At 30.6% G+C, this 15,146-nt stretch overlaps 4 protein-coding genes and 3 non-coding genes across 7 annotated transcripts; 2 read left to right on the forward strand and 5 right to left on the reverse strand. All coding sequences in view use genetic code 12, as the record gives it.

Moving 5' to 3' along the window:
- Positions 1-1,038: 1,038 nt before the first annotated feature.
- Positions 1,039-2,856, forward strand: SRD1 (Srd1p; the record flags this gene model as incomplete). The annotated part of the gene is made up of 1 exon (XM_002547078.1): positions 1,039-2,856. The coding sequence occupies one exon, from the start codon at positions 1,039-1,041 to the stop codon at positions 2,854-2,856; it is 1,818 nt and encodes a 605-aa protein (XP_002547124.1).
- Positions 2,857-3,074: 218 nt separating this feature from the next.
- On the reverse strand, positions 3,075-4,226 carry TLG2 (Tlg2p; the record flags this gene model as incomplete). The annotated part of the gene is made up of 1 exon (XM_002547079.1): positions 3,075-4,226. One exon carries the CDS (start codon positions 4,224-4,226, stop codon positions 3,075-3,077), a length of 1,152 nt encoding a protein of 383 aa, XP_002547125.1.
- A 647-nt stretch (positions 4,227-4,873) lies between these two features.
- On the reverse strand, positions 4,874-5,398 carry CTRG_01432 (uncharacterized protein; the record flags this gene model as incomplete). Its single annotated transcript, XM_002547080.1, has 1 exon — positions 4,874-5,398. The coding sequence occupies one exon, from the start codon at positions 5,396-5,398 to the stop codon at positions 4,874-4,876; it is 525 nt and encodes a 174-aa protein (XP_002547126.1).
- A 2,244-nt stretch (positions 5,399-7,642) lies between these two features.
- Positions 7,643-7,726, reverse strand: CTRG_06294. The gene has a single exon. It is a non-coding gene; the product is annotated as a tRNA-Phe (tRNA).
- A 1,410-nt stretch (positions 7,727-9,136) lies between these two features.
- On the forward strand, positions 9,137-9,210 carry CTRG_06266. Its single transcript has one exon. It is a non-coding gene; the product is annotated as a tRNA-Arg (tRNA).
- Positions 9,211-10,700: 1,490 nt separating this feature from the next.
- Positions 10,701-10,774, reverse strand: CTRG_06293. The gene has a single exon. It is a non-coding gene; the product is annotated as a tRNA-Arg (tRNA).
- A 748-nt stretch (positions 10,775-11,522) lies between these two features.
- On the reverse strand, positions 11,523-13,250 carry AMN1 (Amn1p; the record flags this gene model as incomplete). The annotated part of the gene is made up of 1 exon (XM_002547081.1): positions 11,523-13,250. One exon carries the CDS (start codon positions 13,248-13,250, stop codon positions 11,523-11,525), a length of 1,728 nt encoding a protein of 575 aa, XP_002547127.1.
- Between the last annotated feature and the right edge of the window lie 1,896 nt (positions 13,251-15,146).

Consider the following 15,146-nt stretch of genomic DNA (forward strand, 5'->3'; position numbering starts at 1 on the left):
GGTCAAACTTAATTATCCCACACTGAGAGAAAAATGTGTGGGTGTGTGTCTGAACATATAAAAAATAGGGGCAAACGAAGAGAATCAAATAATTCGTATGTGTATACAGAGTGTGTGTACATGTTAGTGTTAGAGATTTTTTTTTTTTTATTATTATTAGTGTGAATCACGTGGCATGGGTTTTTTTTTTCAATCTTGTTATATTACTAGAAGAAGCCGTATAACTCCTATTTTTAGTTAATTGTATCTTAGATAATAATAATATTAATAATAATAATACAACCATATCGAAAACAATAGATGATTGGTTTTTTCTTTTAATTTCCATAAATGATTATAAAGGAAGCTATAGATTGTCGATGTTGGGAGGGGATATAAATTGCTATGATCAATTGATCCCCCCCCCTCCTCCTCCACTTCCTCCACTCACTCCATTACTCTGTGAATTGTTGATCTCTATTTTTATTCTAATGTGGATAAGGATGATGATGATTCATTAATTTATATTACACAGCCTTGTCTTCAGAATTGATTACATAATAATAAGAGAGAGAGAGAGAGAGCGAGACAAAAAAAAAGTTTGAACCTGCAACGAGAAAAGTAAACATCGCAGGGGCAAGATTTGATAGTTTCCGCGTGTTACACAAATACTAATTAACTAATTAATTAACTAAGCAGTAGAGTACAGTACAGGCAAAAAATAAAAAAAAAAGTGTTTCAAATCAATTTCATATTTTTTGAACAAAATTGAAATAAAATAAACATCCACAATCAATAATCATTAATCAACAAATTTGATTTCAAAAAAAAAAACAAAAAACGAAAAAAACCTCCTACTAATAATAATAGTCACAACTATTTGGATTTTCTACTTTCTTTTAGTTACTATCAACAAGTTCAAGAAGCTATCAAATATCTATCCAATCTTACTTTTGACTTTAGTTCTGTTTTATATATACATATATATCCCAGCTAATTTTTGTTAGTTTTGTCTTTTTTTTTTTATTATTCAACCATTATAGATTCATATTTCACATCATGTCATTTCGGTTGAGTTTCAATACAATTTCATTTGTTGTAATATTAGTTTCATTTGTTTTTCTATTACTTGCAACTATAAGTTCACCAGTAGTTAAAGCATTTAAATTAGGTGATACCGCTAGTCATACATATGGTGTTTTTGGTTTTTGTTGGAATAATGATCTGGATTGTTTCACAGGTTATCCTTTATCTTTAAGTCAAGTTGATGATTCAACTAAAAATTGGTTATTACTGGAATCTTCAAGAGATACTTTAGCAAAAATGTTTATTTTAACTCCTATTGCTCTTGGATTTAATTTTATTTTATTAGTCTTGATATTTGTTAGTCATTTTGGTTCTAGACCAGTGGTTATAATTGCTATTGTTGTTAATGTTATTGCTTTGATATTAACTATTATTTCATGTGTGATTTCCATCTTGTCATTTTATCCTAATTTAGGTTGGACAGCATGGATTTTAATTGGTTCAGGTGCAGCTACTATCATTTCAATAATTGGTTTGGTTCTTACTTTATTGTTTGGTACTGATGGTGATGATGATGTTGGTTCAACTTTTGAAAATGAAGACTTTGGAAGATTCACAAATTACAATCGTATTGATGATAAGTTTAATCATATTCAAACTTCAACATTTAAAACGAATAGTTCTGTTGATGATGAATTTGATTATAAACCAAAAGAATCTAATTATAATACTTTCACCAACCTCAATTCAAATGCTGGTAAAGTAAGAACTGCTAATGGTCCAGGAATTGTAACTACTGCGGCTGTAGCAACGGCTGGTGCCGCTGCCGGCGCTGGTGCGGGTGCGGGTGCTGGCGCAGGTGCTGCTGCTACTGCTACTGCTACTAGTTCTAGTTTTGGTTCAAATTCTGCCCCAGCATCTAATCGTATTGTTCCACCATCTCAAAGAATGGGTAATAATGGTTCGTTGACAAGTAATTCTTCATCATATTTCAATAAACCACAAACTGTTAATGATTTTACTCAAAGAGATCAAAATAGTTATGGTTATCAATCAAATACACCTCCACAAGGATCTTCAGGAGGATTGCCTTATCCTGCTGGAACACCACCAACTACAAGTAATGATAAGAATGACTATAATTCAAGTGTTTTTGAACATCATCCAGAAGTTGAAGGACATAAACCATTTACTGAATTGGATGATTCAAGTGATGCAGATGAAGAAGAAGCTTTGGTTAATAACAATAGACAAGATAATGGTAATGGTATTAATGATTCTGATGAAGATTCTGATTTCACTAGTGTTTCACAACGTGCACCAAATCCTCAATATTATGGAAATGCCTATAATCAAGGAGGATATCAACCACAAAACCAATATTCACATGTTCAACAATACACTCCAATTCATCAACAACAGCAGCTACAAGCTAATCAATATAGACCATACATGGGACAACAACCTCAACCACATCAATTAGCTTCCGGTCCAGCATATGCAGGTTCAAATGCTAGTGCACCAACATCATCATATTATTCCAATCTGGGTCAACCATCACCATATCAACAACAACAATATCATCATCAATCACAATCACAATCACAACCTCAACCACCAAGAGGTCCAACTGTTTCTGATAACGTATTGAATAATAATCCAGATTTCCAATTTGCTCGTTTGCAACAACAACAACAGCAACAGCAAAGACGTAAAGCTAATCCTGGATTTGTTCCTGTGGCTGCAAGATATAATGGTGCACCACTTGGTCAAAAAAATCAGAATGCTAGTGCATTAATGGGAAGAGGTGCTGCTGGTGCAAATAGTGGTCCTTATAGTATTACTAGATAATAATAATAGCAAGGGTCTCGTTTTGGTTTTTATGGAGTATTTAAGCTGTCTATATGTGTGTTTGTTTGTTTATTTGCTTACATATGTTTCGTTAAGTTCTATTTCTTTTTTTTACGTTTGAGTTTATTCTTTTTGGTCAATGAATTTAGTTTATACATATATATATATATGTGTGTGTGAATGTGTATATTAAAATTAAGTTTAATATTACTATTGTATTATATATTATTTCGTGAATTTAATAAATCATCGTTTGGATCACTTACATCATTTGGATCAGTGATATCATTCTCAGGTTTATCAATTGTTGGACGATCAGGATCAGTAGCAGGAGCAGGAACTGGTTTTTCAACAACAATTTTTTTAGTTGAACCACCAGGTCGAAGCATTACAATCATCAACAAGGCAAAAACACAAAGACTTAAAAAGAAGATTATTTTACATTTTGTTGTTCTTTTTTGATAATGATGAGCTTTAATCAATTCTTTATCTGCAGATTTCAATTCTTGTACAGTAGTTGTAAGATTATAATCAATTCTATCCAACATTGTACCTTGTTCAATAACCATTGATTCCATTTCTTTGAAAATAGTCAGAATTTCTAATATACCATGAGCAAGCTTAGATATATCTCGTTCTCTTTGACGTAAATATTGTGAATCTCCATTAACTACTTGTTGTTGTTGCTGTTGCTGTTGTTGTTGTTGTTGTTGGTAAGTATTAGTATTAGAATCAAGTTCTGGTTTTTCATCAGGTGGAAGATCAGACAATAATAAATCATCTTCATTAAATTCATCATCATCATCTTTTAAAAATTTCATATAATTATTTTGTAAATTTCTAAATTTTAAAGAACTTTCTTGAATTTTATTGGCATAATTTTTTTTATAATTAATTAAAATTTCTAAATCAGAATTTGTATAATTCAATTCTAATTTATGATAATTTTTAGATAAATAATCAAATTTTTTAACTAATACATAACATTGTTCAAATTTACGTAAAATTTGATAATTTAATTCTTCAATATCTTGTTCAATTTTTTTTTTACTAAATTTATCACCAATAATTAATTTTTTATACATTGAATTTAAATCCTCCACATTTTTTTCAATTACTTTCAATAATACATCTAAATCTTTAGCAATATCAAATATACTTGGAATTATTGGTTTTAATGGAATATTTTGTGTTTGATTTCTTTCTCCACCTTGTTTACGTGATGATATAATTAATCCTTCATTTTCTTCTTCTTCCGGGAAATCTTGAAATCTTGTTCGTTTTATCGGTAGATTATTATTGTTATTAGATGATTCTCTAGGAATTGTTCGACGGTATGATAAAAATAAATTTGTCCTATCTCTAAACATGTTTCAACTTGAATATTAATTGATGTCTGAGTTGTTGCCAGTGTTGCCTATGTTGCCAGTGTTTTCTGTGTTTTCAGTGTTGTCTCTTTTTTTTTTTGTTCGTTTCCTTAATTTTTCTATTTTCCCATAGTTCGTGCAAGTTTTCCAAATCCGTTGATTGTCTCTTTTGCTGTTGCAAATATAGACAACACCAAGTAAGAGAAGTAGAGTTGATCGAAATATCAAGTAACCAAGCTTATAGTCAACCTCATCTCATATGATCCCTTTGGTGTAAATGATTAAAGCAATAAAAGGATGTTGATCATATGAGTTATTTTAAGGTATTATTATATTGAAGATTACAGGGTTCAATGACAACAACAACAACAACAACAACAACAACAACAACAACAGCAACTAGTTTCCACGGATCAAACAAAATATATTGGCTCTAATATTCATTAACCAACTATCTACAGGTTAAGTATTTGTAGAATCACTTTTTTTCATGTCCATACAAAGTTATCACCAAACTTGTATGAACCATCATGAAAAATATCAATTCAAAAAAAAAAACTACAAATCTGTTTATCTCTCTCTATATATATATATATTGCAAATTAAAAATTAAAATTAAAACCCCCATTTTTTTTATAAAGAACAAAAATTTATATCTTATACTTGTAAGAAATAGCATAAAATATCTTCCATAATCTATTTTGATTATTATTACTAGTAGTAGTGTTAAATTTCCCATCATCTTTATTATCTTGAGAAGGACAAGTGAAATAATCTTCAACTAGAACAATTTCTGTATCATTCAGTTCTGAAAATTCACAATTATCATCATAATAGCAAGAATCATCATCATCATCATCATCATCAAAATAAGAATAATCCTGAACATCATTATAATCGAATTTTTCAATCGATTGACTTAATGGTGAACTAATTGTAGAATTATTATTTATAATAGTTGCTGTTGTTGTTGTTCCATTTGAACAATATCTTTTAGGTGGTGGTAAGGGTAGTGAAGTAAATGTTGTATCATCTATAAGTTCCAATTGAGATGGTTGATGCTTTAGTTTCAATGTTGTATTTGAACTTCTTGGTTTTAAAGTATATATTGATGATTGGTGTTTTAGACTCAATGTAGATGAGGATAATTGATGTGATAAAGATGAAATTGACATGATTTTTTGTTAGTTGATATATGAGATCACTAGTTAAATTAAAAACAGTAAATATATGTATCTTTTGCAATATAGAAACGTTGAAGGTTCTTTCCAAAAGAAAAAGTCAATGAAGTAATAGTAGTAGTAGTATGTTGTCCTTGTTTTTTATTTGGAATGAAAGCAACTAAGATGGTATAATTTCCTTAAAGCAATAAAAAGACAAAATTAAAAAAAAATTGAATTATTGCTAAGGATTATATAAATATAAATATAAATATAAATAGAAGTGGAGGTTGAAATCCAATATGAAAGTTATTAATAGTAAATAATAAACTGGGTAGTGAAGTGAAAATATGGATAAAAGATGGGAGTGGTATTATTATTTATTATAATATATTTTCAAAACTGTGTCAAGATTATAAAGATGTATTTATAATGGCTGAAAAATAAAAATAAAATGTTAATCAAAAAAACTATCACCCACTGCTTGCTAAAAATAAGGAATAAAAAGCGTCTTATACCTTTATATATACAAGATGTGCAAGTAGTGTAAATTGTAACAAGTTCAAGCAGCATACATTTTCTCTTTTTATTTTGGGTGGAAAATTCATGGCCTGCATATAACCAGTTGGTATTTTGTTTAACTTTTTTACATTTTGGTAATTTATTACACAAAACTGCATTCTGGTATTTTTCACCCACACACACTCACACTCTCACACACTCTCTGTCTCTGTCTCTGTTTCTCTCCTTCATATTGTAGTGTAGTGTAGTGGATTGCCGTAAAAATATACAAAAATAACCCAACAACAATAAAGTACTTGCTACGTTTCCTCGAAAATAGGTCAAAAGATTACGAGTAAGAGGATGTGGGTTAAAATATCACTTGCTTTGGGGGGAAACAAATGTAGCAAGCACCCTTGAATTATAATGATCATAAATACTCTGCTTTCTTAAAATCCTCCTCCCTCCTCCCTACTCCTCCAATTTTTATTTGGTTATTTTATTTCTTGTTGTGTTCTTATCTGTTCAAAAAAAAAAATTAATTTAATCCATGGTTTCATTGATTATCAATATCCGTGTGTATCAGTGGGTTGCTACACCAAGAATTTAGTTTGAATTCTGATTTGTCTCTCTTTTTTTGCTTTTTGGGATGTTATGTAATTCAGGATCCATATGCAAAGGTCGTGCATTTGGATATCAATTTTGAAATTTTATTGAGGGAACGATCTTTGGATAGAGTCTAGATTTTTGTTCTTTTTTTTTTTAAGCATTGTCATGATCATTGTCATTGTCATTTTATTTTTAGTTGAAGTAATAAGTACACGACTCTTTTTTTGTTTAAATCGCGACAGGACACTGTAACAAATACAAAAAATCATTTTTTCCCTCTCTCTGTTATTTTGTGGTGTGAGATTTTTTGTTTTTTTAGTACCAAGCCTACGTTGTCTCCCGCGGCATATTGCATCGGCCGTGATGCTAAATTTAGTGGACAAAAAAAAAGAGAAACTAAAATAAATTTTAGTGCCTTTTTCCCCCAGATTGCCTTACGTTTATAACGACCCACCTACCGCTCCCCGAAATCCTCTGTCGTTTAATGCATGCTTCAAAAAGAAAATGAAAATGAAAATGAAAATGAAAGACCTGTCTTACGTAACTCATTCCTATTATATAATACCTAAACACGAGTATTGATGTAAACAGACACGAATTGTATTTTTGACGAGTGTGATAATTAAAGAATGAACAAATGATTAAAAACAAATAAACAATATTGTCGAATTAAAAAGAAAGAAAATTAATTGACTATAATTCATTAAATCGTAGTTTTGTCTTTACAACAAAGGCATAAGGAGGGAGGAGAGATACACAACCAATGATCGTTTGAATCTTTAATAAAACACATTTTGAAATGAATTATGCGATGCAATTTAATTTTTTTTTTTTTTTTTTTTTTTTGTCCTTTCATCATTAATTGAAACGTTCCCAGTTGTAGCACAATCGGAACTAAAACAGGAAATTCTAAATTTAATGCCACGTAATTTCTTTTTCTTTTAAATTTTAATATTTTGGTTATTGCTGGTGTATGCTTTAATATCCGTGGTACTTTTCAATATAATTCCGCCGAATCTCTTGCTGGTAACAATAATTTCCAAAGGAAGGGGAAACCTCATGACACACTCTTGTTTAAGGCATTCACCAACTGAACCAAAAAATAACCTTATACAGTTAACTTCAAACTGTGAGGTGAAAAAAAAGAAATGCAGCTTCTGTGGCTCGAACACAGTACCTCCAGATTACTAAAGAATCTTCAGTCTGACGCTCTCCCAGATGAGCTAAAGCTGCCAATTCGTGAAAGTTGCAAACTGCCTTCTTTGTCACACGATGAATATAATTACTGACAGTTATTGATTAATTTATTCAATAAATTCAACATTCTTCAGTTTTCAGAAGTAAATAACTCAATATAGTCATTCACAACCATGATTAATGTATAATTAATTGCTTTTAATGTAAATAATCCTTAAAAATACATATCATTATTTCATGATAAAATTGTATAAATAATCAAGTAAAAGAAAAAGAATTTGAGCTTATAGAATAAAAGTTAGAAACTATCCTACAATTTAACTTTTGAATATAAACAAGTTCCAATGACAATTTAAATAAATTACCTAGGACAATTTCAATTCAAAACAAACAGATATCAATATGGGTTGGTATATAATTGTTTCTTGTAATTACAACTGATTTACAATTAAACAATGGTCAAACTCTGGGAATTATAGTACCTTATTTACAATTATTGTCAGGAACTAACAAGCTATTTGTTGATTTACATGTTTTACTGACAATTAGCAACCTTTCAACCAAATAGCATCCTCTTGATGAAACTTTACGAATGAAAATACAACATTTTTACTTTGATTGATATTTAAACTAAAGAATATGCTCTTTCTAATTAACCTTGTACTAGAGGAAATAATTATAATATTTTGATCATTTGAAATATCCAAACTGGAGAAATTACAAGCTATCATTTATATTCAAATAGTCAAACATTACTATTTATCATGTGTGATAGTTGTTCAACATCAGCTTTCCTATTTTTACACTAATAATATAACTACTTTGAAAATTTCAAGCTTATTTGAACTAAGTAGTTTCATTCACTCAATTCAATACAGTTACGTTCTTATCGTTTTATGGATTAATTTACAAAGTTGACTTTGTTTAATGGAATAAGGTGTATAAATAAAAGTCGTGCACTGTTACCAATTATTATATAAATTGTTCAAGAGTTGGATGAGAAACCACGATCAAAAAAAAAAAAAATCAGGAAACACCTTCATCCTACTAGAGAATTAAAAACGTGTGTAAATTGCTAATAATTCTTTCTCATATGTTGTATATCTTGTTTGGGCTGCTTTGAATTTTCCTTATTATGTATTTGCAAGTTACTAACCTTTTCAATCCCATTCTAGCAACGACTAACAGTTTTTATTTCAATTAATATATGTTGTGTTTTTAGTATAGATTATAAACTTGTTACCAAATGTAGATTCTCTAACTTATATAGGAGGCTTTATGATGCTGCTACGCTTTCATGGAACACCAAATAAGCATTATTACCCATCACCATTCTTAAAGTGTTGTTGGTTCATTCATTGGTGTAAGGGGTGATGTACATGGTGTGGAAAACCATGTAGTAGATGGCTTCCAACAAGTTGTACCAACTGGTCGAGTTGTAAGATTGCCCTGCTGGCGAAATTGGTTATCGCTTTTGACTTCTAATCAAAGGATTCTGGGTTCGAGTCCCAGGTAGGGTTTCTTTTTTTCCCTCTCGTTTGCTTGTTATTGCGAAAGATTATGATCTCAACAACCTTCAACTATCAGCTTTTTTTTTTTGCAATTAAGAAGTAGTGAATTGCATAGGTTGAAAAGCAAATCCTGCTGCTAAGTCGGCTTTAATCTCAATAAGTTAAATCTGACTTGGTAGTTCGGGTTACATCTGTATAAAAACACGGTAACTATCTCAATACTATTTACAAAAGTTTGCAGAAGAATTTATATTTTATTAGATGGACATGATGAATGATTCTTTATAAAATTTTTGAGGTAATGTTTAATAAAATATCAATAGTCAATTGGGTTACCATCACCAGTCTCAAGATTATAAGTTTCTCTCCTGAATCCACATTCATCATTAAAAGTCTGATTCTAGAAAAAAAATGAAATTCTAACCCATGAGATCTAACCTCAAAAAGTATTAATTATAATTGAAAAATAATTAATCTGTTTACCTGGATTTGAGAAACAATGTGCAAAATAACCGAGAATAGGTCTAAGGAAAAGGAAACTAATTTAATATCCATCAAGAAATATCATTGCGGATTTTTTTTGGGATAGTAAATCAATTCAATCATTAAAAGAAAATAACTAATGACTTGTTAGCCTATGTACGTTGTACTTAATTTAAAGAACTTGTGATTTATACTTGTTATAATTAGTCTGCTTGCACTTTCCAGCACTGTAATAGAAAACATTACGTTACAATCTCTGTAGAAGAGATTGACAAAGAAAGATCTGTTGGGTAAATGAGTATTATTCTGTATGAATCAACTAAAGATATCTGTTAGGTATTATATTAACAGTTGTGTCATGTAAATTTCAATTTTGAATTCTAGGATTTGTTTTTCGATTTCAAAATTAGTTTCTTAGTTGGCTGCAAAAAAAAATATCAAGCCAGTTATGTTTAGAAAGTTTCATTCAAGAATACATGAAACTAATTGCATCAACTTTTAAGGATCAGTGCGTTAACTATTGATTTGACCCCTTACTATGATTAGTGGACTTTAACCATATGATCCAATATCTAACATGCTATTTTATAAACTTTCAACACCAGTAATATAACTATCTAATACTATGTATTTTTACAAATGTGAAAAACTTGACATTTATCCATGTGGTAATGGCTTTTCCACCCAATTAAGTGCCATTTCTCCCAAGGAAACTGGGTTTATCAATCGTTACATGTTGAAAATCCTAATAATTTTACAATTAAAATACTGCTTTAATGTTATCTCTTACAATGATATATGTTATTGAATTAAATTCAGTTGAATCATGTAAAATCAAACTGGAACCAACCAAAAGATATCATCTACATACCTTAGTGTTTTCCAAATATACAGCATCAAATGGGTATCACAGTATATACTTTACGTTCTGAGCTAGAAAGTCTGTATGATTAGAAAAAAAATTGTAGTGGCCTACATTGAGCACTCAACAATATCCCGGAAGAAGAAAAAAAAGAAACCCTACCTGGGACTCGAACCCAGAATCCTTTGATTAGAAGTCAAAAGCGATAACCAATTTCGCCAGCAGGGCAATCTTACAACTCGACCAGTTGGTACAACTTGTTGGAAGCCATCTACTACATGGTTTTCCACACCATGTACATCACCCCTTACACCAATGAATGAACCAACAACACTTTAAGAATGGTGATGGGTAATAATGCTTATTTGGTGTTCCATGAAAGCGTAGCAGCATCATAAAGCCTCCTATATAAGTTAGAGAATCTACATTTGGTAACAAGTTTATAATCTATACTAAAAACACAACATATATTAATTGAAATAAAAACTGTTAGTCGTTGCTAGAATGGGATTGAAAAGGTTAGTAACTTGCAAATACATAATAAGGAAAATTCAAAGCAGCCCAAACAAGATATACAACATATGAGAAAGAGTTATTAGCAATTTACACACGTTTTTATTTCTCTAGTAGGATGAAGGTGTTTCCTGATTTTTTTTTTTTTTTTATTATAGACTTTCGTCGAGTTTTCCAACAAAATGATGAAAAGCACGCCAATGGACACGACCTTACATAATTTTAACAAATGAACTTCTTCACCGTCAAACAAACAATGTATTAAAATCACAGAGTTTTAAATCAATAATCCCTTAAAAAACAATCTACTAAAGTATTCTTTTCTTTTCGATATTCCTTTTCTATTCACCTCTGGATTATGATCGTGGTTTGTTGTGTATATATTTTACAATTATTTCTACTAGAGTGTGAATGTGTGTCATTAAAGTGTATACATATATTCAACAAATTCTTATATACTAAATTAATCCTTTCTGGTTAATTGTATAATTTCTTGATACAGTAAATCACCATCATTATAATCATTAGCCCAATCGGAAATATCTTGGAAAATTTTCTGGGAGATTAATTTATCCATTTCCAATTCTTGTTGTCGTAATTTAAACATCAAAGTTTCACATAATTCCAATAACAACACTATATTATAATGATAAGATTGTCTTCTTTTAAATTCAATTAATGATTTTAAATCAGTAAGTTGTAAATTAAATCGTAATTCTAATACAGACAATCTTGTGAATAATCTAGGATTGGAAAATAAATGTGAGATGGAATTATTGGTGATATGAGGACAATTATTAAGTGATAATCGGGACAAATATGGAAGTTTATAAGCCAATTCCCATAATGTTTTATCTGTAATATAACAACCAGCTAATCCCACAGTATTTAAATTTCTATTATTTTCTATTATTTTACTAATTGATGTATCAGTAATGTAATGACCACGATTCTTTCTTCCTAGGTTAATCATTCTCAAGTTTGTACAATTGTTACTTAATTGATATAATCCAAAATCAGAAATTAATTCACAGGCACGGAAATCAATGACTTCCAAATTAGGACAATATTTGCTAACTTGTTTTACAAATTCATCATCAACAATCTTTGAACCAGTAATGATCAACTTTTTCAATTTGGTTCCACATTGTTTAAATATAGAAACTGGAGGAAGAATTTTGGGACACATGTACAATTCAAACCATGTTAGACTTTGGAAATCCATAAGTTTGATCAATTGATCAAAAACACCTTGTTTCATCAGGAATAATTTATGTAAAATAAAAGCTTTTGGTTGTAATTGAACAGTGGTAGGCCCTTGATTATTAATATATTTATGCAATTGATTCTCTTCATGAGCATAGAATTTTTGAGAAAGAATCTCACTTGCAATTCTGTAAAATAATTTATTTACTAATAAACAATTGAATAATGGTGAGGATGAATACGATGGTTGCTCCTGTTCCAGTTGCTGTTGTTGTTGTTGTCGTGAATCGTTTAATGCACTTTCGGCCATTTGCCTATTACCATGAATCAATAAAGCATGCTTGTAAGATAATGGCTTACGTCTAACAGGAGTTGACTCTAAAGGTAACACAGTATTTTGTCCATCAACATATGAAAGAATCTTGTGAACAATTTCAGGAATTTCAAAAATAGAAGGAGAAGATGAAACAACTAAAGGTTGTTTTGGTTGTTGTTCATAAATGTCCAATTGTTGTAATTTTTGCAACTCAAACACAGGAGCTGGTTCTAAAATGGTTGTGAAATAACAATTTGGAACTGGCTTAATTGGGGTGCTATCTGGAGTATATTCATCGTCTGTCAAGTCCGGTAAACTTTCCAACTCAGAAGAAACATCAGAACTTGGTGCATAATCACTTGAAAATGAAAATTCCTCTTGATCAGGTAATTTAAAATTCAGCATAGAAGTGGTGGATGGAGATGCTGAAAGAAAATGACTTGACAGTGGCAAACTTCTGCGTTTTCTAATTGTAGTAGTCGATCTCTTACTTCGAGTTTTAGTGAATAATGCAGATAATGATTTTGGTGATACTATAGACCTGGCTCTTTTAAGTGGTTCATGATGTGGGGATTCATCAGTGGATGCAGATGTGGATACAGAAGAGACAATAAATGGATTATAAATTTGACTACCTGGTGATGTTTCTTTGGTTGAATTATATCTCATGGTCAGTTTAAATAGTACCAAATGGAAATGAATTAAAATTAAAAATTATGCAAAAGTATTAATAAAATGGAAAAAGGATTAATGACAATATATTAGTAACAAAGAAATAAACGGTTCGAAATGCACGAATAATTAAATGATAGACTATGGGTGAGTATATTAAGTTTTTAATTTTCTTAATGTGTGATGCTAATGGTTTATCCCCTGGGTGATGGTGGTATGGGAATATGTGAATGTTGGGGGTGAAGGAAGGCTTTGTTGGTAGGGGGTTGGTGATAATGTGCTAAGCCAAAATATGTGGACACAAGGGAAACAAAAATATAACACTGAAAAAAAAAAAAATTCAACAGATGGATGAAGGAATGAGTTCTTTATATAAATGATGAAATAAACCCTTGCTGAACTATATATTAACTAATGACTTGTGATTATGGTTTAACCAGCCTTTAATCCAGGTCTTTGTGATTGCAGAAGGTAATTTAAAAAAAAGCGACAGAAAAAAAAAATAAAATAATTACACCGCAAAAAAAAGAGTTCCTGGTGCAAGTACTTTTCTGTTCGTCACAAATTTCCCAAATCCAATGTATGAAACTGATAACGCAAAGAATAATAACAACAACAATAATAATAATAATAATAATAATATAAACTATTCTTCTGTCGAGCGAGTAATATGAACTATGACAATTTAAAAATAGACAATTCATTCAGTTGTGAAATATCTCTTGCCATAACAACAACCAGCTTAAATTTCAAGAATGTTTCGCACTTCAATGGTACCTTAAATCACGGTGGAAGTGGAAGTGGAAGTAGAAATGAATCGCACTGGACGTAGGTATGCGGGTTGAAACAAAGAACAATGGCACAACTTCCCACTACCACTACCACTATCACTACCACACCCACTCGGCGCCGCCGCCGACAGAGAATTTTTTTTTTTCGCATACATAACAAAGGGACCCGCACATCAAGAGAGAAAAAAAAGAAAGAAATTCTCGTGGGATGAAGTTGGCTGGTTGTTGCACCCAAATTTAGCAACAACTAAGGAGAAAGATTTGAACCTCCTTTCAAAGGAAGCTCATTAGAACAATGATAGATTACAATGAATTTGAAATTTAGACTTAGCTATTTTTTAAAAAGAACAAAAGGTTATACCATAAAAGAAATTGAAAACACGACTGGCTTGTAAGATTTAAGAAAGACCCCTTCGTAAGATGTGGTAAATTTGCTTTCTTTTTTTTTTTTGTTTTTGCTAGTTTATGTTTCATTCAAAAATCGGCAAATGTAAGATACCTGCGAGTATATGTTATCTACTAATTTTATCGGTGAATACAAAGATAAGTAGACGTTTCAAACTAATTATGATCTTCTACAGCTGGCTACTAAAAGACATGAGTACACTTAGACACGCGTGTGTGTTTGAAATTCACTTCCACCAAGTAACCATATACACGCACAAAAAAAAAAAACGTCAGACTAAGAAAAAGTAAAACTCACCAGGGTGCTTGTATCATAGAATCTACTGTCTTTACAATTTAGATTTTAGTGATAATTTCTTTGGTCTTTTTTTCTTCTCTTCATTGTATTGGTTGTCAAACCATCAATTTCTTGACAAATTGAGTTGATTTTTTTTTAAACGCTTGGTTGAAACCCTTGGGGCTGATGATTAGACGAGTAATTTTCTCTTGACGACGATACTGAGATGGTGTTATCTTGGAATGTATTGCAGCCAATTCGGGTTTGCAAGTATCACATACTAGGGCTAGATAATTAATGTGAGACCCCTCACAAAGCGTACTTTTAACTTTAATTACACAACATTCCCGGTTTTAAAGCTGGTTGGTTCCTACTTGTAGATTATGTGAGATCAGAATGTGAATAAACAAGCATAATCTG

The sequence above is a fragment of the Candida tropicalis genome, assembly GCF_000006335.3.
Source record: "Candida tropicalis MYA-3404 genomic scaffold supercont3.2, whole genome shotgun sequence".
NCBI classification, from domain to species: Eukaryota; Fungi; Ascomycota; class Pichiomycetes; order Serinales; family Debaryomycetaceae; genus Candida; species Candida tropicalis.